Below are 25,382 nucleotides of genomic sequence, written 5' to 3' on the forward strand. Positions count from 1 at the left end.
ACACACACTCAGTGGCGATGCCTTATACCAGTGCTCTCCCTGATTGAGATAAACTGTAGCAGGTTTCACAAAGATGAAGATAATTTGTATGTTTGATGGTTATTTATGTGCAACTGTAGGGCAGCAAAGTCTTATTGCAATAGGTAATGAGCATCTGCCATGAGAGTAATAAAATATATATTTAAAAAACTGATATTCACCACAACTCACTTTTGGCTTGGGTAGTGTTTGCTACATACACTGTACATCAAGAAAATAACTCGTCTTAAAGACACGTTTCTGTCTTTATAAATATGACACTATGTTACTGACTAAAACCCTTACATGGCAATAATGTATTTTAAACTCACCACAGGAAGAGAATAGGTGAAACACAGCAGATGTAAAGTGTGAAACTTAGCAGACACTATATTTCAATGACGATAAGAGTACTGCTTGAGTGCATACATTTAAGATAAATGGTCTCAGCAGGGTGAATAAACAGCTAAACAATTCCTGATTTGCAGGACATCTTAGTCCAACTAAAGAATTAAAAGACCTTTCAAAGCTTAGCACCATGGTTGTTTTGTTATTCATGAAAAAATAAGTCTAAAAAGAACAAATATTAACAATGTGAAAAGTGTTAAATGTAAGATAAAACACACAAATAAAGGTTTGGGTGAATGTATGGCTCAAGAACTGACTTCACCACTGCATGGATGGGGCTATAATGTTCCCATCACTGAAGGATGGAGCAATCATGATTACAAGTGTACTATAGACAAGACACCCCTCCCCCCATGAATAAAACATAAGGAATCTCTCAAAGCCTAGCTATAGGTTTTCAGCAATGATTCAAACAGATAAGGCTTGACGTGTATCAAAGAAATTCTGTTGGTGTCATCCATACTGATCCGGGAATCCCCTACATTTTAAATAACCGGTTTAAATGACCAAAACCACTTCCTCCACGATATTATCTGCTGTGGTGACGTTGCTGTGCCAGCTGTACAGTCTTCACAAGAAGAATTACCTTGTGAACACATATCAGGCAAGAAACTTTTCAAAAGTGAATGCATTTTCTGTGCAGATTCCCCTTCTCCTCTTCTTCTACTCCAATCTATAAAAATGTCCACATATCACTTCTCAATAGCCAAATATTCCTGACCGGTCTCATAGTGGCTAATTCCCCTACTGTGCCAACTATCCACTGCCTCCCCAAGCCCAATCCAGTGCCACCTTAATTTAAGGCTTACTAGTAAACAGGACTCTCCCCTTTTCATTAGAGGGATGTCTCAGTTGAGGAAACGCCGACATCGCCGGGCCCCACAGTTACAGTTGAGTTTGTTGCTGGCGTCTTCAATGGGGAACTTGTAGTCATAGGTGAGCTCCTCCCCCCTGTAGATCTTCCGAAGAGCAAAGATGACAATATGCTTCCGGCCTTCCACGTTTATCACTCGCGAGTAGCAGTTAGGTTCACAAGAGTGGTTGATGAATCTTGCTGCATTGCCATGCATGGTTGCATCCACCACATCAAAGTCATCAATGCGGAACATGTAACAGCCAATGCCCTGCAAAGGTAAAAATAAAACCTACTGATACATCCTCTAACCTTTCTCAACTTTAACCCTCAATTATTGTAGATAACTGACCTACATTAAAATGAAAGTGATCAAAGAAATAGAACCCGACCAACCTTGCCGTCGTAGTACTTCTCCCTTTTGTCAGTGAGCACTGAGCGAATGACGATGCCTGCATATTCAATAACCATCTCCCCTGCTTCAATGTTCCTCTTGCAGAAAAGACCACGCCCATGGATAGCAGACCTGCAACAGATGCACCAAAGTCAGCACTGGTTAGGTCAGACAAGTTAATTTGCTGGGAATGTGATTTATCTTCAAACACAGGAACCTTAGAAACAACTGTAAAACCTGATATTTATTTTGACTGCTTTGCTCCTATCGACCTTCAGCTAACTTCGACGATTATTTCATCTAAGCCATCAACCTGTCTCTTAGACCCCATTCCAACTAGGCTGCTTAAAGACATTTTACCATTAGTTAGCATTTCTTTACTGGATATGATCAATCTGTCTTTATTAACAGGCTATGTACCACAGTCATTTAAAGTAGCTGTAATTAAACCGCTTCTTAAAAAGCCCACTCTTGATCCAGGGTTTTAGCCAACTATAGATCTATATCTAACCTTCCCTTTCTCTCTAAGATTCTTGAGAAAGCATTCGCTAATCAGTTGTGTGACTTTGTAAATAATAGTTTTTGAGGATTTTCAGTCAGGATTTAGAGTGCATCATAGCACAGAGACAGCACTGGTGAAAATTACAAATTACTTTTTAATTGCATCAGACAATGGACTTGTCTCTGCACTTGTCCTGTTAGATCTTAGTGCTGCGTTCAACACCATTGACCATCACATCCTATTACAGAACTGGAACATGTAATTGGCATTAAAGGAGCCGCACTAAGCTGGTTAAATCGTATCTATCAGATCGATCTGTTTGTACATGTTAACGGTGAGTCCTCCGTGCACGCCAAAGTTAGTTACGGAGTTCCACAAGGTTCTGTGATTGGACTGATTCTATTCACCTTATATATGCTTCCTTTAGGCAATATTATTAGGAAACACTCCATAAACTTTCATTGTTATGCGGATGATACCCAATTATATCTATCGATCAAGCCAGATGAAACTAACCAGTTAGCTAAACTTCAAGCATGCCTTAAGGACATAAAAACCTGGATGACTTGCAATTTTCTGATGTTAAATGCTGACAAAACTGAAGTTATTGTACTTGGACCCAAACACCTCCAAGACACATTATCTAAAGATATAGTTGTTCTAGATGGCATTGCCCTGGCCTCCAGCAGCACCGTAAGGAACCTCGGAGTTATCTTTGATCAGGATTTATCCTTTAACTCCCACATGAAACAAACTTCAAGGGCTGCCTTCTTTCACCTATGTAACATTGCAAAAATCAGGCACATCCTGTCTAAAAATGATGCTGAAAAACTAGTCCATGCATTTACTTCTAGGCTGGATTATTGCAATTCTTTATTATCAGGCTGCCCGAATAAGCCCCTTATAACTCTTCAGTTGATCCAGAATGTGTGCTGACAAGAACTAGGAAAAGAGATCATATTTCTCCAATATTAGCTTCTCTGCACTGGCTTCCTGTAAAATCCAGAATAGAATTTAAAATCCTTCTCCTCACCCACAAAGCTCATAATGGTCAGGCACCATGGTATCTTACAGATCTCATAATACCTTATTACCCGACTAGAACACTGCGCTCCCAGAATGCAGGGTTACTTGTGGTTCTTAGAGTCTCCAAAAGTAGAATGGGAGCCAGAGCCTTCAGTTATCAAGCTCCTTTCCTGTTGAATCAGGTCCCAGTTTGGGTTTGGGAGGCAGACACCATGTCAAAATTTAAGAGTAGGCTTAAGACTTTCCTCTTTGATAAAGCTTATAGTTAGGGCTGGCTTGGGTGAGCCCTGAACCATCCCTTAGTTATGCTGCTATAGGCCTGGACTGCCGGGAGACTTCCCATGATGCATCTCTTTCCTCTCTCCTCCTCTCCCTTCGCATTTGTATGCATTTTTATCCCATTACTGCATGTTACTAACTCAACATCTTCTCTCTCCCGTAGTTTTGTGCTTTCTTGTGTCTCTCGTCTCTCCTTCTATTGCTTTCAGCAGGTATTTCTACCTCCGGAGCTGCAGAGACTAGATTTGTGGTTGTGAGCCACCTGCTGCCCCTGTGTTCCTGCTCGACAACTGCTACTACAGTTTTTGTTATTGGCTTTGTTACTATTATTGTCATTATTATTCCTATGACTATCATTCCTATCATTATTACTTTATTAATATTAATATTACCACTACCATTATATTATTGATATTTTAAAATTCTAGGTGGAATTTGCATTGTGCTTCTCCCCCTCTCTCTCTCAAAACCTAACACGGCAGTGGCAGATAGCCGCCCACCACTGAGTCTGGTTCTGTTCGAGGTTTCTGCCTCTTAAAGGATGTTTTTCCTTGCCACTGTCGCCAAGGGCTTGCTCATGGTGGGATTTGTTGGTTCTCTGTAAATATTATAGAGTACAGTCTAGACCTGCTCTATAGGAAAAGTGCAATGAGATAACTTCTGTTATGAATTGGCGCTATATAAATAAAACTGAATTGAACTGAATTGAATGCTGTAGTGCCATCTATAGGGGATAACCTCCCCTATAGATGGCACTACAGCTAAATAATACATTTAATGGATATAACTCAGTCATTATTACTCTGACCCCAGATTTTTACAAGTCATCCTTGTACAAAGCCCTAATATTCCCAGAAAGGCTTTAGGTTGTCTCCAAAAATCATGGTCCTCATCAGCATGACTATTCTCATACGTTATTTGATGCTGATTCAGATTAAAACTCTTCTCTGACCATTTTTACAATGTTTTTGGTTCTCTGTGGGTTCAGACACAATTGATGGCTTGTCCTGTATGATTTTCAGCATGGGTTTCCTCTATACATTTACTCAGAATACAATAGTGACAAACATTCTTGTATTTGTGTTACTTGGTTATAAAAAAAAATAAAATTTGTGTATTTAGAATGAATTTTGCTACCTTTACTTGACCCTAAACATTGTATGTGTAACTCAGATCTATATTTATGTTCTTTTGTAAACTACTTCGTGATTTGAAAATCCTATATAAATTTCACTTATGTCAACAATTATGTTGACACTATCCTGTTTGACTCTGCAATTTGAATTATAATAAAATTCAAAATTTATTCATATATATCATTCATTTAAATTGGCTATTGATGCTATTGTATAACACTACAATATCAATATGAACATCTCAAACTGCAAAGCGACTTAAATAATGCACTAATTCAGGTTTTTAAAAAAAAAAAAAAGAATAATTGAGAACAGGATTAGAATTTAATATTTTAAATATAACCAAATGTTTTTTTTAGAGCAGCAACAGTAAAGTTTACTACAGTAAAGTCACTATATAAACTCAATAATATCTCACTGCAGTGGAAGCAAATCTAAAATGTCAAAATAAATCATATTCCTGACATCAAAATACTGAGTGATGTCTGTGTTCTTCATTCTTTTTAAACTTCAGTCAGTATCAGTCCTTCCTCCTATCCTCTGTCCTCCTCCCTCTACTGCTGTTGTGATTCAGTGCAGGTAAGTTACCGCTGGTAGAGAGAGGAGGGGCTGGTTTTTCTCAGCTAAGTTTACAAGAATTTGGCAAATTTTAAGATTCGTGGCAAACTAAGTGAAACAGACTACATACAGACAGCTTCGTTTTAGCTTGTTTTTCACTATTAGCCAAGATAGCTCGCTGTACTTATGCATGAGAGACTGCTGACAGAGCAGATTAAAATATTGCTTTAATACCGGGTTTCAGTACTCATCCCTACTCACGAGTGCCCGAGTGGTATGTGCAACTCTCAACAGAGATATCTACTTCCATCATCAGCTCAATGTGTTTAATTCTTTTTGACCACTTGCCCGATGGCATTTTACTTACCCTGGGCAATCCTTAATGTTGAGCCCTGTAATTGAAGGTTAATTTGTCTCTGTATATAATAAGTTCAATTGGAAGTGTAATCTTTTGGATGCCTGGGCCCTTGGAAGGGAGTGTGTCTTTAGACAGCGTGCTGATTTATTGGCAGAGACAGATGAATGGTTGTTGTCACGGTTTAGATTACCAACGCAGTGCTTCTACAAATGTGTAACTTGTTAGAGCCCCGCAGACAGACATGCCGATCCAACCCTATATTCCACTGCTGACGCTGTTATAAAGGATAAACTTACCTTTATCGATCTCTGAAAGCAGGACCTAAATCTCCGAACTCGTAAAGTTCTTCTTTTTACGCTAAGATGTCATTTACATGAATAAACACTAGGGCTGTCAACTTTAGTCGTTTAGTCGACTAATCGGTCGATGCCGTTTTGGTCGACTGACATTCTCATTGGTCGACCAGTTGCAAATTTTTTTTTTTTTTACCAATAAAGAAATGTTCATTGATTTACTCCTTGATATTTATTCCTTTATTAGCAGTTATATATTACTGTATTCTAAATATAATTAGCCTATGTTTTATACCAAACTTTAAATGCTTTAATTTAGGCTATTTTATAATGGCGCCACAGTTTAGCGCACCACATGAACCCTTGGGAACCGCACCTGTGGCTGGCTGCACTGCTGCTTCGCGCTCAGTAAGGAATATAGGTAGTTTTCCTGTATTCATTCAGTTAGAACGCTACTTGTTTTGGGCTTTAGTCGAAAAAATGTCCAAGAAATCTAAATCTTTTGGCTGCATTTTACAAAAAAAGACGACAAGACTGTGGAGTGCAAGCTATGCGGCCTAAAGCTAACTTACCATAGCTCAACGACCAATATGACCAATCACCTAAAAGCGGTAAGCGAGATATAAATGTGTCAGACAGCTTTGGACACGACAACAGAGCAGTGGAATATGGCTGAAGACATCACAGACGTTCTTAAGCCCTTTGTTACACTGACCTAGCTGTTGTCGGAGGAGGCTAACACATCCCTGTCAGCGGCCTTCCCAATGCTTGAGAATCTAAAAAAATGTCATCTTGCCATCACAGATAACGATAGTCCAACAAAGAAGAAGTTGAAACTTAAGCTTGTGCAGGAAATAGATAGTCGATGGAAACTCAAAGACCGAGTTGTGATGACAAGCAGCCTGTACATTTTAACTGCAGTACTGGACCCGTGCTGCAAACAGCTACCTTTTCTTAATGATGAGAAACGGGATGAGGCCTATTTTGAAGTCGTAAAACTAGCACAAAGGCTAAGCCTCTCGGGAGACAGCGCAGAGCAGACGGGATGATGAGGACCCGTTGGCAAAAAAACAGAAAACGGAAAAAGAGAAGGAGATAGCGATGCTTCTTTGTGGACATGGTGCAGAGGATGATCCTGATGAGCCAAGCGCACAAAGATCCTCTTGCGACGAAATGAAAGATTATCTTCAGGACAGAAGTAAAGTGGACACTGCTGGGCCACTTGCATGGTGGAAAAATAATGAGGAGAGATATCCATGACTTGCTCGGGCAGCCAAACGCCTGCTCTGCATCCCTGCAACCTCCACTCCTGCAGAGCGCATATTTTCCAAAGCAGGATTTATTGTTAACAAGTTGAGGAGCTGTCTTTTACCCAAGAATGTGGACATGTTAGTGTTTTTGGCCCACAACATAAAAAAGGTGGACTAGGCCTGCAGATCTGTAAGTAGCCTTAACGGCTTTATTATGCTGACTCAATAGATTTTGACTCAATTTATTTGTACACTTGACGCGTTTGAAAATAGCCTATATAATGTAACAAAACGAAAATAAATCTATAGGCCTTCCTACTATACAGCCTATTATTATTAGTGTTTTTAGGCTATTTTGGGTTTGTTTGTGTTTGTTTTAAAACGCCTAGATCGGTTGGACAAAAGTTAACCCATAGCTTTGAAAGTAAAGAAGAATATACAGCCTGTATAATCGAGAGCTTTTGTTAGGATTTTTCATTATTTGGCAGTTTTAGCAGTTATATTTTTTGTAGCGTGTGGTGTGGTCAGGTGCACGATTGTGACGGTCACTATAGACCTAGGACAGAACTCCTCACTTTGCAGTTTAAAAAATAACCTAATTTTCAAAGAATTGTATTATTATAGTTTCATGTATTATTGATGTTTTTTGTTGTTGTTTTATAAATGCTCTATTATAATTGTTTAATAAATGTTCAATCAAAAAAGACATTGCGTCTTTTTTTTTTTTTTGTCGACTGATCGTTGCGCAGGACAGGACTTTGGTCGACTACGCATTTCTTTGGTTGACTACAGCCCTAATAAACACTTCCTGCATATGCGGCAGGACGCGTAGACTTATAGGGTATTATTGGGCCGTTAATTAGGCAAATTTACAATTCTCATGTATTATGCTCAATTACGCACAGAAGGCATTCATCATGTTTACACGGGTCATTTACACAGTTATCTAAAGTTAGGAGCATTTGCTGAATCTGACGTGGCACACTTGTGTGAGCCCACCGTACAGAAAAAGAAGTAGAGAAAGTTAAGAATACGAAAATGTTCTTGCATGAGGCCCATTGATCTGTACAATTGAAAATAAAAAGATTGCAGCAGAGTTATGAGTGTGCAGCTTCTTGCACTGAGGTTCTATTGTAACAACAGGGTTCCTGAAAGTACAACATGATTGCAACTTCTTGTTTGAGTCACTTTGGGCACTACCCTCACAAGGTGTTTATTTAGAAAGAAATTCATTGTTCCCACCCAAAATGGTAAAACCCAACACTGTTGTCCCCAGCACCCAACACTGTTGTCCCCAGGTGGCCCTCCACCTAAAAATATTTTTTAAGCATTACATAGAATTCTGATTATTTTGTGAATGTAGTTCTGCGCTGACCTGTACACGCCTACAGCCTCCTTGGATGTCCTTTCCAGATGTCTGAAGCGCATGGCCATGGGCAACTCCAAACTAGTAGCCCGTCTAAGAGGAAGAACAGACAATAATTCACCAAAAACATCCAGAAAAGATTATTTTGCCTTTTTTTTGTAACACAAAATGGTCTAATTGGTCTAAATATTTAGAAAACATATGGACAGCATTTACCCTTTTATCTAAAAGGTTACTATTCCAGTTTCAATACCAAATTGCAGAAAACATAAGTAAAGGTAAGTTGTAAACTTAGAAAAACGTTTGAGAGAAACTTCTTTTCAGAATGAAACAGCACAGTGCTTCTGAAAGTGTTAAGACTACATTTTAACCCAGGAAAAATCTACAACAAAATGAGTTAAGCCTGACCTTGTAGATTTCAAAAGAACCTCATCTTCCTCATCATCATAAGGCCCAATGTCAGGAAGCTGTCTATGCTGAGAAGCCAGGAAGTTAAACATGTCAAATGTGGACTTCCTGTAAAAAGAAAAGAGGAAATGATATCAGGTCTAGACAAGTATAGAAACATCAATTGAAACATCACATCAAAAAGTAAAACATCACACTTTAATTCATTTGTACTGCTATATCACCATAGGCTGTATAAAATATGGATGTAGTCTTCATGATGTCATCCATAGGTTTCTGAAGAGCCAGTGTGAAGCTCAGTGCGGTGGATCCGGCCGACGCCATCTTGGCAAAGCCTGACTCCGCCGGCTCCCGGCTAATTCAAAAATGGGAAAGTCGCGAAGAGTCGGTGGAGCTGAGGTGGACTGAATGAGGCCGGGTTACTGAAACCAGCCACCTGTGACAGTACCCATCTGTCACTCAAAGCGGACACGTCCTTCATTATGTATAACTTTAAGCCTTAATATAATTTCAACGGGTGAGTTATATAAACGTTCATCCCCTTCACAGTTGTCATGAAAGGGGAAATTAGCTATAGAGACCAAAACCGTTTTTTGTACCAGGCTGTAAACACATTTATTTCTGCTGTGAAGTTGGGCATTTTAACATGGAGATTGACTTGCTTTTGGAGCCAGCCTCAAGTGGCCATTGGAGGAACTGCAGTGTAGAGCATTGGCTTCATTTTTCAGGGGGTTGCCGCTTGTATATCACCAATACTCTTTTTCAACCCAAATTTAGATAGACAGATAGATAGATATATACTTTATTGTCCCCATGGGGAGATTTGGACTCTACAAAGCTAGACCTGTCAGCATATATGGGACATTAAAGACATTAAAGAGTACACAAAAATACAAATATTAAAATATACACCATAGGCATCAATCAGTTTTTGGTTTTGTACTGCAGTACAGCCTCCATAACCTCTGCTTGTTTTAGGCTACTGTTTAAAATTCCAACTGATAGAGGCACAAAGGAGTTCTTAAACAGATTCAATTTACATTGCTGAGCTCGTCTGCCTTACGGTAACAGCTCATACTGAGAGTACATATTATGGAATGTATCTCTGAGGATTCTCTTGACCTGTTTAAGTACACACTGGTTAAAGACAGCCTGAAGATTATGATGATCTTTCTGACCAATGATTTTCATCACAGTCTGAATCAAATGCGATAACTTTGATTTTGATGATACAGGAAGGTTCCCAAACCATGCAGTCATGGTATCATTTCTAAAAAAGGCATTTAGAAATAATGACTACAGAATAGATTCAATAAAGACTCAAGATCAATAAGAAGAACTGATCAGTGAATCAGAATTTATAAAAATTATTTCGGTGCCCATCTCAACTGGCATCACTTCTGTGTGGTCATTAAGGGTCATACTGGTGTTTATAGCATTACTATTAATCACCAATAACACCGAAGATGATAGGCTTATGGTTCATTGCTGTGAGTTTGTTTGTACTCAGTAATTGGTACATACCTAAGGTACAGCTCAGAGCGCGCACAGCCACTGGGATTAACAGGAAGGTCGTCTTCCTGGCTGAACTGTTTGAAGAAACGGAAGGCATGGCGTTGACAGCGGTGGGCTCCTTGAAGTTGCTCCAGTAAGAACACCACTGCGTCATGGACCAGACCCAGCATATGGGCACCGGTGATCCTCTGAAAGGTCAGGGGTCTCAACCTTGCAATAGCTCGTGCCTCCTGCACCCCGTCTATCACTGCTTTCCAAGCCACTGAAGGGAGAGTTGTGTCATAAAGTGAATACAATGAACATAAATGGCTACAGATTTTCCATATTAAGAAACTCATTTTATTATTTTGAGAACTTGTTAGATAATTTGAAGGCTTTTGAGGGAAAACTTCCTATGCAATATTAGCCTTACCCTCAATACTGTCTGCCTCTACACTGAAACCATCATCACTGGTTATCTCAAATCGTAAGTGTGGCTGGTCTCTGTTAGTTGGACATTCCTCATCCTTATCAGACGGTGGTGGTTCATCATCTGAGGTAGAAGCAGCGCCTAACAAAACACAATTTATACAATCAGTCAGTCTTTCACGTTATTCTTAAATGTTATGGCCACAATTTTAGCTTAGTTAAAGAGCATACAGGCACTTTAAGTCATATGTTTTTCAATTCACAGAAATCATTAAATTAAGCTGAAGAATACCAGAGTATTTCTTCCAGTCAGTCAGGGTGCTGTGTCCCACTGGTTCCCAAGCATGCTGTTTGCCTTGTTCGCCCCGAGACATATAATCCCAAGGCTCTGATCTGAGAAAGATAACGTTTTTCAAACACACATTTTTAAAACACAAAACCGTTTACATTTCATTTATACATTTGTTTCTTATCTGAAATTTAATTTTGCTATATGGAATATTTTCCATTGGTAACCACATGCAATCAATGTAAAACAGTCCTTTGACGTAATATACTGTTTCCAGAAGCTACAAAGGGAACACGGATACTGTATTGGTCTAGCAAATCCAATTAATTTATAAAGCAGGGAAAAGCAGGCTCAATATTGAAGCTTAATTGAAATCATGAAAAACCAGGATAATTTGTCAATGGTACAAAAAATAACTTGGAAAGTTAAAGCATGTTACATCTAATATTTAAGATTAGCACTGCAATGACTAGTTGATTAATTTATTAGTTGATCAAAAGGTTTTGGCAACAGGTTAATTGTTTCTCAAGCAAAAATGCAAAACATTTGCTGGTTCCAGCTATTTTCTTTTTCAGTTAATCAATAAGGAAAATAATCGTTGATTTAAGACAAGTAAAATCTTACCCTGAGCTATCAGAATCGCTTATATGCTCCTCCTTTAACTCATCCAGGTTAAGTACTCCTTTCACTGTTGGGGTCTTGATGCGGACTCCTGAAGCCCTGCTGGAGATGCTTGGAAAGGTAGGTCTGTGGTGCTCCTCTTCCTCAGTGATGGGCTCTGGTGGTAGGAAGTCAACTTTAGACTTCTTTGTGACAATTCGGTCTGAAAGCGAAGACACTCTTTTCATGCGGACGTGGGTGCGAGGGCGGGGTGCAGGAGCTGGTGCTGGTGTTAGTGATTGAGAGTGAGGCGACACTGGAGGCTCCGGTTCAATTAACAGGCCAGGTGGCAAAACCAGTGAGGAAGGGCTAAGTGTTCGAAGCCCACTCCACTTGGGAGTATAGTTACTCGCCATTGCTTGATTGATAATTGCTTGAGCACTTTCAGCAGGATTTATGGGAGGATTCTCAGTTGACAGAGCAGGCTGCCCTGAGGCTGTGGAGGACTTGGATTTTCTGGATGCAGTAGACTCCTTCTTTTTCTTTGTTTTTTTCAACTCTGGAACAGTTTCATCTTTTGATGTTTTTGCAGTCTTTCTTGGCTTCTTCACATTAACTGATGCCACTGCACCGTTGCTATTGTGAGTAAGCAGCTGTGTAATTGTGGTTGGATTCTGAACTGTAGGTGTAACCGACGGAGGAACTGCTGCTGTTGCTATGTTGGTCCCGGGGGGTGGAACAGTCATATTACCAGCTGCTGCTAGTGTGGCTGACAGTGCATTGCTTTGCAAAAGGCTGGCAATCTGAGTGACACAGTTGTAGGAAGGGGAGTTGGGAGAGGGCAGCTGGAAAGTGTTGCTTTCTGGGTTCTTCACGAAGATCTGCCCAAGGCGGTTCACCAGCAGGACATGTGGTGTAGGATCCACATTTGGACCTCCCACCTCCTTCACAGTAAGTATAGCATGTCCAGGTAAAGCCTGGGGAACCACTGGCTGTTGAGGTTCTAAAGCTGGCCTGGGTGTAGAAAAGTTGATGGAGATGGTGTGGCCAGATGTAGCTTCCTTCTGCACAGATGAAGAGCTGAAACCATTTAAGATCACAGGGGCTGAGGTGGTTTGGACTGGTGTTGGAGCTGAACACTGTGTTGACAGTCCAGAAAGAGACGATATTGACGCAGAGGAAGAAACAATGGTCACAGCGGTAGATCCCAATGGCTGTGTTTGTGTGGAGTAGATAGGTAGAGTGACAGTTCCACAAGTTCCTACTGGGGGACAAGTGCCCGACGTAGCTGATAACACTGGATCGTTTTGAGGGGCAATATTTAGCAGTGTTTGTGTCATGTCTCCAACAGTATTAAGGGTGGTTAGTTTAGTAGACAAAGGTTCCATGGATGGGAAGGTTGTTGACTCTTGTGAGGATGTTACTGGCTGAAGTGTGATACTTGTTAGAGGAGGCTGAGCGAAACCTGGAAAACAGGAATACATCTGCAGAGAGTCTACAAGACCTTGAGAGGGGGTTTGTACATCTGTAGACATTAAAGGGGAGGGCTGAAGAAGATGCAGCAGGGTGCCCTGACTGTTATCAGCAGAATTTGCTAATAAGGGTTCCATTGTATTAGCTGTTAAGTGGTTCATTAACACAGTAGACCCCTCAGTTGGTGATACAAAGTGGCTGCTGCCAGGCTCTGAGTTCAGGGGTTTACAAGCTTCAGACTGTTGGGCCTCAAGCGGTGTGCCTTCTAGCAAAGGAACCATCTCAGTTAAATGTTGACTAGTGTCACATCTCTCAAGAACAAGAGGTGTTCCAGAGGCAAATCCTAAACTGGAACCCTGGAATAAGTCCTCTGAATATGAGGTCTCAGGCACCTTTGTGAGTAAGTTAGGCAGGACATCATGAACTGGAGTAGGAAGCACGGCCTCCTGATTTACTAACGGAGTTTCAGAGCTTTGCTCTTTCAGTGTAGAGTTTCTGGAAATGTGTGGACAAACGTCACAGGATTTAGGTGGATCTTGAGGTGAACTATCTGTAGGTCTTTTGCTGGCAATGGAAATGGTGACTGATGACGAATCTGTGTGATTATCATTGGATGAAGCTTCGGGGAACAGGCTCTGAACAGCCTGTGTGCCGTTTGTAGTTTCCGATTCAGCGACACTTTTATTATTTAGGTTTTTGGCTTGTATCTGAGCTTGACTAGAACCCTCAACTTTTTGAGCATCTTCGTTGGTCGCTATACTTGCATCACTCTCTGTACCATCATCTACACCATCCAGCTGAGCCACAGGCCGGGAGGAAGGGGAGGAGGGAGACTTGGAACGATCTTTTGATCCGGGACAGCTGACTATTGTTCGTGAGAAGTCAAAATAGTGCTCCATATCATCATCAGAGGAGGTGTTGCCCAAGTCATCCCTGGCTGAAGCTGCAGATCGTGGCAGGTTGGCAACAAGAGTCTTCCTCTTGTGTACCTCTTGGGCTCTTCCCCAAAATTCTTCCTGATCATCACCTTCCACCACTATTTGCCCCCCGCAGTTCATTGCCACGCCTTCATTCAGGAGTGTCTCTTCAATCTCCAGCTCTGTCCTCATCTCTTGGCCCAGACTCATGCTGGGATCCTTGTGGAATGAACCATAGGGAAATTCTTCTTCAACCTTCTGTTGGTCCAAGTCCCCCTGTGGTGACGTACCATTTGCTGGAGAGACATCTTCAGGTTCTGGTGAAGCTAAGAAGTTATGTGGCACCTCAACTGAGTCTGACTGGCTCAGATCAAATGACAATCGAGTTCTGGGTAGATGTTGTATGGATGAAGAGAAAGTCAGACTTGGAGAGGGAAAGCTGCCTGCACTGTCCTGCCAGGTAGACTGAGGAAAAAAAGCTGAGGTACAATGGGTCATTGTATTCCCAGGGCAACGGACTGAGGAAGCACTTCTACCTCCAACTGGGCGGGAGGATGGAGAATTTATCAGGTTGTCTGTAGCACCAAGTGGGAACAGTGGGGAAGTGGGAAGGGAAGATTTTCCAGCACGGAGGGTGATTGGTCCAGGCGGGGGGCCCAGAGGAGTGGGGGACATGTGACTGCGGGGGCCTGTTGTCTGCGAGTGTGGGCTGTGGCGACGAACCCTTCGAGTCTCCTCCAGATCACTTATGGTTAATATGTGGTGGGGTTTCAACTGGGTTAGTCCTAAGAAGAAATCTGAATTAATCCACAGCTTGAGACTTGTGCGCTTTTGATTGGATGAACACATTTTTTGTAAGTGAATTCAAATAATTCTTACAATGTTATAAATTTATATTTTACCTGGGGATGGAAGAGGTCGGGACATTCCTCCAGCTGGTCTCCTGGTTTGGGGATAGCTGGGAATCTTTGGCCTTGCAACGTGATCTGACTTGGGGGGAGGTCCTGGGACAAAGGTTTCCTCCATTGGGAGTTGGGGTTCTGTAATATCAGTCTCTTGGTCTTCAGATTCTGAAGATAAAAAAAGTTTGTGAAACTATTAGTAGCTTTATCTATCAATTTACAATAAATCCCTTCCTAATGTAGTGCAGTTTTTCAGTAGTAAAACACGCACCAGGTAGAGGACAGGGACTGTGAGCAATGGTGTGATTGTCTCCTTGGTCAGGCATCTCCTCAACAGGCTTCTCAGGGATAACGGGACGGACCTCCCGGACTGTACATGTATATTTGCACCGGCGCAATGGATTAACTGTACTCCAGTACCAACGAGAACACCTTAGAAAGGGAAAACAACGTTTTAAAAGTGCTTTTCATTCCATGTTGCAAATATGATATATTTATATAATTAAGTTTGAAAAGATAAAATGCAACTTACTGAAAACCCACAGGACACAGTTTTCCTTTACTAGCTGAAAGTTCTGTCAGCACACCCAGTCTGTCTATCTGTAAAGAACCTGTGTAGTGACAATATGGATACCAATTATTAGTTAAGCACAAGCTCATGTTAGTAAATGCCAAGGAGTGAATAGGAAACCAGCTAAGAGAAAGGTGCTTACCAATCATTACATTGATTAATTCTGGTTCCAGTCCAGTCAAGAACTTTCTACGAAGGCTGATACCCTCAAAATCCACATATACCCTGCGGTTCACTTCAAATTCTTGACCAGTTATCATCTGTACAGCAAAGGAAAAGAGGTGATAATACAACCCAGAATCAAAGAGCAAACCTTTAAACTGAAGAGACACATTGGAAGAGCAGAATTTACCCTGCCACTGATGAGATGTCTGTGTTTGTAGCAATAGACCTTCTTATCGTCCTGGAACACACAGTGACGGGAGCGGGCACACATGAAATGATAGTTACTTTGACAAGATGTCAGGCAGCAGCCCACTGTGGCACCCGTCTGGTTGCAGCGTTCACATCGCTAATAGGAGGTTGAGATTGATGGGGACAAAGGATGAAATGAGTCAGAGTAATAAAGGAACCGCAATCAATTATAAGAATGGATATTTGTTTACGAGTTGAGCCTGACCGACATATTTTTTAAACTCTCAAATATCGGTATCAACTTACAAGTTTGAAAGTAATCAAACTCATATTCCTAGAAATCTTGCATTAATAAACCTGATTAAACTAACAGGTAAATTAATTTCTAAAGTAGATTAACAACCAACCATTAAACGGCCCCTTGTGACAGCACTGTGTACATGCAGTAGAGAGCCATTCTCCTCTTCAAACACCTCAGCTGACCACAGACAGCAGTTGACATGTGCCCACTCATTCTGGCCCAAGTACAGCAACCTGCCTGCTTCCTATAAAACACAACAACACAAATTCATGAACCTCCTTGAGTAACCAATCAATGTACAGTATTTACGAGCAGTTTACTCTCTCAGTTGGGTATTTACAGTGTACTATGAACTATCGTTCATTTTCATGTTTAAGGCACTACTTACATTAGGTTTGAGGTCTCCATATTTTTGGCACAAAGAGCACTGTCTCTCATCCTCCTTAGACCATCCGGTGTCTAAATCAGCTTTTGAAAGCCGGCCCCTTTTCCCTATATAAAAGTACACAAGTAAAACTTGAAGGGCCAAACACTGCATAAGATACATTTTTTTTTACAAGTGGCCAATTTTATCACCGTCTCTCCTGAATTGTCAGCATTACCTTTGAATTTGACAGCCCTGCTGGTTTTGAAGTGGTTCTGGCTTGTTGGCTCCCCAGACATCGGAGAAACTGCCTCTTCTTCCTTTAAATCTAAGCTTTGTCCATTATCCTCCTGCAGGAAACCAAGTGGAGCACTGGACAAGAGCTCCTCCCTCTCCTGCCACTGGGCATAAACATGCTCCGTTGTAGGAGGATGAACAGCATTGGACAGCATCCCCCTATTTAAGAAAGAATTCAAGAGTTCAAAAGCTAGTAAATATTTCTTTTGATGGCAAGGAAAAACCGAACAGTGCTTGTAACTTTCATATATGTGTACAAGTAGGTACGCAGTACACTAAATCAAAAATTATGATGGACTACCTCCACATAGTACTTTTAAAACATGTGTTAAAAAAATGCATGCACTTTATTATTTTTGGCATGAGCCATGTATGCAGAGTAATTTTCAAATTAATATACACAAACCAGTAAATGGAAACCATTACTCACATGGGCAAGTCTTTGGTACAAGAGTTCCACACCTTTGGGTCTTGGCTGTTGAACCAATTAAATACTTCCTCGAGGAGCTAAACAAAAAAATCACGAGTCAATTATAAATGCTAACTCCTTCACCTGCATTTCGAAAACTATTACATAGCTTCACTTTGCAGTTTCTCACACTCCCATAGCAAAATAAAAAAAATAATGTTTACAGACAATTCTCAGTAATCTCAAGCACTTTTTTTGGTCATAGAGCACCTTTAAGTAGTAAGAGCGTGCCAGGGCAGTGGGTCTCTGTTCCTCTGGAAGATCCTCCTCTTGCTCAAGCCTCTTACGCACCACCTGAACCACATCTTCATGGAACATTTTCTATAAAAAACAAATATTTCTTTAGTATCCATTAGGTTGCATACCACTGTACAGGCATGATGCCTTGCAGAACAACACCTAGATGCAGAAACACTACTAGAGGCATTCCTAACATACAGCATGTGATCACCATCCTACAATATCGTATGTTGCAAGAGGAGAGGAGGTGCAAAATCAATAAAGTGGCCTGATTTTAAACTAGAAGTTTTGGTTGTCAGTGACATTATATTGTCTGAGCTCCCTAGTTTCCTGAGTGGCTAGAATTGCATATCAGAAAGTCTTACTGTCAGTTGCATAGGATTAACAAAACATTATGAAAGTGAGTAGAAGTGATTAACAGTGTGCAGGAGTTTGAAGTGTTTCCTAATGTGTCCTACAGTATTTTATATAACGTCATTTTAACCAAAAGTTGGCCTACTCACTTATTTTGGTGAGGCACAATGTCCGTATAATATTGCAAGCATATTCACATTTTCTGTTTTCTTGTCTTTAAAGTATCTCTTAATTTTTACTGAAATTTAGAGGTGAATATCAATTAAGACCATACAATTAACACTGACAATTTTTCCACTTTAAAAAAATACACGCACCACTGTGGTAAAAAAATCAAAGTACTCAAGTGTTCAGACACTGAATAAGAGGTTGTGTACTCACCAACGTGGTATAAAGGCCTCTGTCAAACTTCTTGCCTACAGCGCGGAGGTCACAGGCTGGCTGTCCTTCAATTCCACTGTCAGGATCAACCAACTTCTCACACTGCAGCAGAAACCAAAGCAAATTTGACAAGCTTCATCAGTAATAATACAAAAGATACCGAAATTCCAGTGAACAGTAACATAGTCTAGTAACTGCGTTTAATGAAATATAAGTTTTGCAAGCACTGAACACATAATGTGACAGTCTTATTTGTCACATGGTACATTTGATTCATAAAAGGGAAGCTGAGTCTCCTACCTGTGAGCAGGTAACAAGGTGCTGGGTAAGGGTGGAGGAAAGCAAGCAAGCCAGCACCTTTTCCACCCCAGCCCTGAGCTCAATGTAGAGCAGCTCTCTCCAGGCGCTGGGCTGGGTCACACTGCATGGCCGACATGAATACACTACACTTTCGGGCAAGCTGGACAGGATCTCATAAAGCTCATCTGAAATTATTTTTACAGCAGACATGGAATTTAGCAGTGGAAGTTAAGTGAAATGCATTTTTCTACAGTAATCCACAATAGAAAATGTTTTCACAAGATCATGAAGCAGGGCTTTGTATGCATGCTCAGCAAATAATAGGTAACAAGTAATAATGATAGGTATTAGATATTTCCTTTTTGAGATTGTATCTTCTTCCTGCTGACTACATTCTTTGTTATTTCAATGTTTGTTTTATTTTAAGTTATACAAATAAAGCTCAAAACACCTGAGTACTAAAATTTCACCAATGTCAATGAGCACAATGCTTTGATGCCATCACTTAGGATACGTTCATCCACAAAAAGATTAAATCACCTGTTAGATCCTCACACTTGGCATGCACCCAGTGGTTACAGGTGCCGCACTGCATCATCTGACTGTCATAGTCATTGTCCTCATAGCACTTGAAGCAGATTGGACAATAGTTACCTTATGAGAGAAGAGGCATTCAGAAAAGATTAGCCTCAACATATATCCTTAATGTTGGTGGATAATAAATGAGCTGACAGATCACCAAATGTACAATAGGTTTAATCCTCACCCAGTTCATAGAGTTTCGAACAGTCTGGACAGAGTCCTTTGTCGTGGTTCCAGTCAGTATCCCAACTCTTCCCCGGTGTGACACCACAACTTTTACACCTGATGCATGTCATACAAACCTGCACAGAAACCACATCACATTAGGACCAGCAATCAATATATTCCAACCGCAGCATGCTTATAGTAAACATACATGACTTTGTGTTTTTGAGAACGTGAACCTACCCAAGCTTTCCTCTTCTTGTTTTGTTTTGGATAGTTGGGTCCCAGACAGGAAGTATGATAACAGTTCTGGCATCGTTCACACTCCAACAATGGCTGAGGGAAACATAAAAAGTGTAAAAATGCTTACTGACTGAACTATATTAATACTAAGCTGGTCTGTCACAATCATGAAGTTTTAGTTGACGATTAATTGTCAACAAATAATTGCAATTAACGATTCAGTTGTCTTTTTTGGTTCATTTTATGCCACATAGCGTTGCTGTTGTGTTTGGCCTTGCAACCAGACCTAAATCCATGTTGTTAATTTCAATGGCAAGGGAGTGTCAATTAGTCTTCAATAGTTTTTCACATGTGCTGAAACAATGTTTCATCTCTCTCTCTGCTGCACATAGATTTATTTTAAATAGCTTGTTCTAAAGCTGCTGTTTGTTTCATGTACTTGGCTTAAAATTCCCCTGATTGTGGATTCTAACAATTGTGCAAAATGATGGCGGTCAGCTTCAACAATCTCGATCAGATAATAATTGTGACAGCCCTACCTTTGAGTGCTTGTTTTTCCTGCCGCACACATGGCAAAACTTGCAGCGACGACAGCACCAGTTTTCCTTGTTCTCCTCAGAAGGGCGCTCCGCTGGTTCAAGGCAAAACTGGTGGAAGGGCTCACAGCATACTTGGCAATACAGCATCTGCAAAAAGAAATTCACAAAAACGAAAAAGGTATAAGGTTTAAGATGGTAGGAAGGGCAAAGAAACAGATAAACTATTTCTATTAAAATAGAGCAAGATGTATTAAGTAGTTACCTCGTGTTGCCCTTTACTAGCACAAAGGAAGCAGACATATGGTGGCATGAGTGGCGCTGAGGTCAATATACTTAAACCACCCATATTCCATACGTTCTCTAAAGTACAGTCCTCCTGAAAACAAAGACACCGTGTATACAACATAATTAACAGCTGGGGAAAGCTGCTCACAGAAGTTGCCAGCATAATACTAATAATACTATGTCTGCTGATCATTTGGAAAACAATATAGATATATAATCTTTTACATCAGGTTGTTGTTTCAGTTGTGATGGAACAGTGAGGTGACTATGTGAGGAGTGGATTAACATTTTAAGTTGGAGGGAAGTGGTAAGTTTTTTTCATACATGATTTTTTTTAATGTTCAAATTTTGCTCTAAAGTTAAAATGTGCCATTGAAGAGATCAGTTGAATTACATTTTTCATGAACCACTTCAAAAGTCATACATTATATTGATTTTGGCATTAGGAAATAAACAGTGACTTCTACATAAATAATAATGTCATGTGAATTACAATGGCTTTGATTTACTACATGTGTGATTTGTTGTTATAGCACTCTGAGATAAATGCTTTCTGTGGAATGAATAACAAATATGTTGAAATGTTTAACCCCAATCATCTTATATCACATAGCTGTGTTTATTTTTAGAATGGGAGGCACCAAACAGGAATTCGATGGCTGTTGTAACCACCGAACATCACCATCATCATCGAAATGTGTTTACATAATATATGTGATGAAAAAGTGATTTACCTTGAAGTCAACCCTGATTTTGTGAGTAGGTTTGGAACATTCTACGTCTCTCTGCTCAAATCCATGGGCCAGGGCAGCCAGGACACTGGGAGGGGTCTGCTCCAAAGGACCCTGAGTGACAACCATAACATGAATATGGGCAGTAATGGACACACCTAAAGCGCTAATATAAGGGATTATTCGGCACTCATCTGCTGCCTAGTAGATATACTTTTTAATTATCAAAAGCCTTAAAGCTGGATTAATGTTTGATGCAAGGTGGTAATGGAAGTCCCGCTATAGATACCTACGGCATAGATTTTGATTTACAGCTCACCTGTTGATGGCACCACCACAACACTAGACGGCTGTATCGTACGTGATCAGGCCATATTGTGCTTTTATTATATTTCCCACATAACCGCTTTTACATTCTTTCACTCACTTTTTGATATAGATCAACAGTGGGCTGTGGCATACTTATTGAACAGAAGTTACATCCAGCTAACTTCTTTTTTGCCTTGTCTCATTACTGAATATGTGATTACTGCAGTGCAATTGCCGTATTTATGTTGATTCATAATATTTTGATGGCAGTCAGAGGTGGAGATTGCTTTGCAAGATGTATGTCATTTAAAAGAAGACTACTGAATGTTTCTTCAACTTCCTTAATGTCGTCTTCGTTATCAACAATCTCCACAGTCATCTGAAACTTGTACAAACAGCACATGTTGACCAATCACAGATCTTGCGGCCCCCACATGGTAACCGATGTAGCCCTGATGTTTAGTTACATTTTTGAATACCTAGGAATAAGTATAAGTAGACTCTGTAACTATACTAACCCCTCAACGCACCACCATAAATCAAGCTTAAAGAGTAACTTAAATCAGAATCAGAAATACTTTATTGATCCCTGAAGGGAAACTCTTAAAGTAGCTCGCCTTTACGTCAGTGCACACAGGAGAAAGTACTAGCAAAAAATATAATACACTATAAAACACTATAAAAACAGGTCAGAAAATAAATTAAGTACCAGGTGGGTATAAGTATAAGATAAAATAGTGTGAAGTACCAAGTGGGTTAAGAGTAACTTAACTCCTAAACCACTTTTTTTAAATTTTTTTAGCTATATGGGTATTTAGTAGTGTTGTTGATGGATTCAGGCCCAAATCTTGACATTTTAGTTCAAAGTATTTGAATTGTACATATTGTGTTATAAATATGCATAGTGACTGCCCTCTACTGGTTGAAACCTGGCTATTGCAACTGAATTTAGATATTGGCTTATTTGGAGGCAGGTGACATATATGGTGGCAGCTTTCGTCACCAACCACCCCCCACCACCACCACACGTTTCGCTGCTCTGATTGGTTGTATTGTCTGCAGGTCAGTCCAGTGCAATGCACCAGGGTCACGAAACTCAGATCAAACTGTCAAACTAGGCAGTGCAGATCAAATATGAATCAAGGTTCTGTTACTTGCCTATTTCCCACCTTAAATGTTTTCAGAAACACATTTTAGTGTGCTGTTTAGCTGTAATTTGAGAAAGTTTGAGATCAGGCCGCAATTTCTTCCTGCTTGAAAACGGACCAAGCACCTCACCTCACTCAGTGCTACGTAACACCACACGCTTCGTTGCTCTGACTGGTTGTAGGTTTATCCAATTGTGCCGCCTCCCAGTGCTGCCCATGTTGATACTTTTTTCACGTTCTAGAGGCATTTTATAAAGTTCTAGGGTAAAGACACTTCAGCCAAATCTTTGGGGTTTATTTACTCTTTAAGTCTGGCTCATGCTTCATGTGAAATGGATGTGGCAGTGTGTACAGAGCCAAAATGGTGCTACTGAGGCCAAAACAACTGGGCACATTAGCTATATTTGAGTTGCGAAAAAGACCACACACTAAGTTAGATCGAAATGATGTGTAAGGTACCCCAGTATTATGTAACTTAGTTGAGGAGTGGCTGAACAAGAACTGGAACTATTGGCTACCAGCAGTACAGATATTTATTTTGGAAAAATAAAACTGCAGAAACAAACAGCATGTCCTGGATTTGCAAAAAGGAACAGAAAGGAAATGGGGGGTTTCTCAGCTACACCATGCCAAAAATTGGCAGTATACAACCAAAACTGCATTTGACATGTTGTCAGAGACAAAATTGGCAGGTTGGTGTCATAGGATTGTGACAATATGTCATTAATTGGGATTGATCAATGCGGTGTGCCAATGCTGGCCAGAAGACCTTTCTGAAATGTTTACACAGCATTGACACTTATTGTGTGACAGAGCAAATCAAACACAAAACAGAACTGCTACAGATGCTAGTTGTGTAGGCTGATTACCCACCTTCTCAGGTTTACGTCGACCAGGTGGTACACGGTGTGAGCTGGACTTTCGATGCCTGACTTCATCATCTGAAATGTCTCCAAGGAATCCATCCAGTGACACAAAGTCTTTAGGACAGGGGGAAAAAAGTATTATTAAGAGGCACATTACAAGGCCTCTTTCTAGCAAAAAATTATTCTATAAGTTTAAAGAAATGAAAGACTACTGCTCTATACTATATGTAGGCAGATACTTATTGTCTATGGTGTTAAGAATAAAAATGCTCAACTAGATCATGAATAAAGCATCTATTTCACCTGGTTTCTGAATGTTAATTTACCTTGACTGAAACGGGGCCCGGCTCCCCTTCTCCTGGCTGGCGAGGCAGAGCTTTGGACAGCTTTGTCATCTAGATCGGAGTCGTAGTCCACCAGGTCAAAGTAGACGCGGGGTTTCACAACACGCTTTGGCTGCTTCCTTACTGATGGACTGTAGCTGTCGCCCTGGAGACCAGATGGTGAGTCCGCAGCACCCTCATTCCCTTCATCATTACTTGAATGACCCCCGCTGAGAGAGGATCGCCTTCGCTTAGAGGCACCTTAAAAAAAAAAAAAAGAGGTGGCATGTAGCTGACACGTTGAATGTTATAGAAGTATTACAGCAACATGTAGCTTGCACTCAAGTGAAAAATTACCTTTGGGTGCTGTTCTTCCACTGAGTCTACGTGCTTTTCTCTCTTCAATTTGATCACATCTCTTATACCTTGTGGTAAAAAAACAAAACAAAACTGATTCATTATTTTTAAACACTGATGAACTCCACTACAACTAACAATTAAGTATAGGTCAACTTACACACAACACTGCCGTTTGGTATTAGGACCGCCAAACTTGGGTTTGTCAAGGCAGTTAATGCACTTGCCACAATCATCCTCGTGGTTACAGCCTTTGCATACTCCACACCTCCGAGAGCGATACCCAAATGGCCCAAGTCCTTTCCGTTTCACAAAATTCGATGGCTTCTTGACCTTGGTGACCTTTGGATCTGACAGCCCAGGACTGTCTGATTCAGAGGGAGACCCAATATCTGCAACAACAATAGACGTTCATCCGTTAGTCAGTTAAGTAGTTCATTCACCTTTCAGGAGTAGCAGATAATGTAGTGGCACTAATTTTGGTTTGGACATTGATTCACACTCAGTAACTGATATATTGTCTATTAAAAATGTTCTTATGAGTATACACAACCACATAGAATCACAATAGCTAATGATATGTCAAATCTCTGAAATAATAGGATTTATAGAAAGAAGGTTTTAGCAATATGCAAACTGTAAATTTGAGCATTTGACCATTTTAAATAAATTATCTATGTAAAGACTTAGAGAATATGGCTCAATTCATTGTGCAGTTCAGCAAAATCAGAAACATCAAAATAATAGGCTGTTGGACACAGATAACGAAAGAGTAGGGGTGTAACGATTCATATATTAGCTAATGCATTAATCATAAATCATTCTGATCTGTCTGCTAAAAGAAATAATATAATGTCTCTATTTCTTCATCCTCTGCCAGGATTGAGAAGGTGAAACTAGTACTATCACCACTTCTACTGCGGCCGTCATGAGAAATTTTTGCATGTCTAAAGAAAGCAAATCTGAAAAAGTCTGCCAATCAGTTTACACCTACCTTTAGTGATGTCTGAAGGGGAAATGCCAGTTCTTTCATGCAGAGGCAAGGCGCTAAGTCTGGGAATGTCATCTGGTACCAAGGCTCGAGGCTGCCCCAGCACCACAGAGGCAGCACGACACACATGCTTGATACGTGGACCTCCTGCTCTACGGAACTCCTGGCACAGCGGGGAGATGAGCTGCGGCTGGAAAGAATGAAAATGAAAAAAAAATCTGATCAAGATAGATGTAGATGCACTAATGTAAAGAGAGTG

General features: G+C 40.5%; 1 protein-coding gene across 2 annotated transcripts in view; it reads right to left on the reverse strand.

Annotated features, from left to right (window-relative positions):
• Window positions 1–674: 674 nt before the first annotated feature.
• kmt2bb (lysine (K)-specific methyltransferase 2Bb) overlaps window positions 675–25,382 on the reverse strand; it is a 31,851-nt gene continuing 7,143 nt past the window's right edge. For both annotated transcript variants that reach the window (XM_044207641.1, XM_044207640.1), the window contains exons 6-36: window positions 25,127–25,313; window positions 24,293–24,524; window positions 24,133–24,200; window positions 23,779–24,036; window positions 23,460–23,566; window positions 21,133–21,243; window positions 20,376–20,489; window positions 20,114–20,260; window positions 19,575–19,667; window positions 19,351–19,468; window positions 19,125–19,238; window positions 18,585–18,769; window positions 18,285–18,386; window positions 17,520–17,630; window positions 17,271–17,347; window positions 16,782–16,999; window positions 16,568–16,671; window positions 16,286–16,423; window positions 15,877–16,035; window positions 15,667–15,784; window positions 15,486–15,564; window positions 15,225–15,385; window positions 14,954–15,121; window positions 11,686–14,836; window positions 11,065–11,165; window positions 10,777–10,914; window positions 10,374–10,626; window positions 8,850–8,957; window positions 8,451–8,534; window positions 1,676–1,805; window positions 675–1,550 (exon numbers count right to left, since the gene is read on the reverse strand). In XM_044207641.1, the coding sequence (XP_044063576.1) occupies window positions 1,275–1,550; window positions 1,676–1,805; window positions 8,451–8,534; window positions 8,850–8,957; window positions 10,374–10,626; window positions 10,777–10,914; window positions 11,065–11,165; window positions 11,686–14,836; window positions 14,954–15,121; window positions 15,225–15,385; window positions 15,486–15,564; window positions 15,667–15,784; window positions 15,877–16,035; window positions 16,286–16,423; window positions 16,568–16,671; window positions 16,782–16,999; window positions 17,271–17,347; window positions 17,520–17,630; window positions 18,285–18,386; window positions 18,585–18,769; window positions 19,125–19,238; window positions 19,351–19,468; window positions 19,575–19,667; window positions 20,114–20,260; window positions 20,376–20,489; window positions 21,133–21,243; window positions 23,460–23,566; window positions 23,779–24,036; window positions 24,133–24,200; window positions 24,293–24,524; window positions 25,127–25,313 (7,410 nt within the window). In that variant the 3' untranslated portion in view covers window positions 675–1,274. The remainder of the gene's footprint in view (window positions 1,551–1,675; window positions 1,806–8,450; window positions 8,535–8,849; window positions 8,958–10,373; window positions 10,627–10,776; window positions 10,915–11,064; window positions 11,166–11,685; window positions 14,837–14,953; window positions 15,122–15,224; window positions 15,386–15,485; window positions 15,565–15,666; window positions 15,785–15,876; window positions 16,036–16,285; window positions 16,424–16,567; window positions 16,672–16,781; window positions 17,000–17,270; window positions 17,348–17,519; window positions 17,631–18,284; window positions 18,387–18,584; window positions 18,770–19,124; window positions 19,239–19,350; window positions 19,469–19,574; window positions 19,668–20,113; window positions 20,261–20,375; window positions 20,490–21,132; window positions 21,244–23,459; window positions 23,567–23,778; window positions 24,037–24,132; window positions 24,201–24,292; window positions 24,525–25,126; window positions 25,314–25,382) is intronic.

The sequence above is a fragment of the Siniperca chuatsi genome, linkage group LG9 (assembly GCF_020085105.1).
Source record: "Siniperca chuatsi isolate FFG_IHB_CAS linkage group LG9, ASM2008510v1, whole genome shotgun sequence".
In the NCBI taxonomy this organism is placed as follows: Eukaryota; Metazoa; Chordata; class Actinopteri; order Centrarchiformes; family Sinipercidae; genus Siniperca; species Siniperca chuatsi.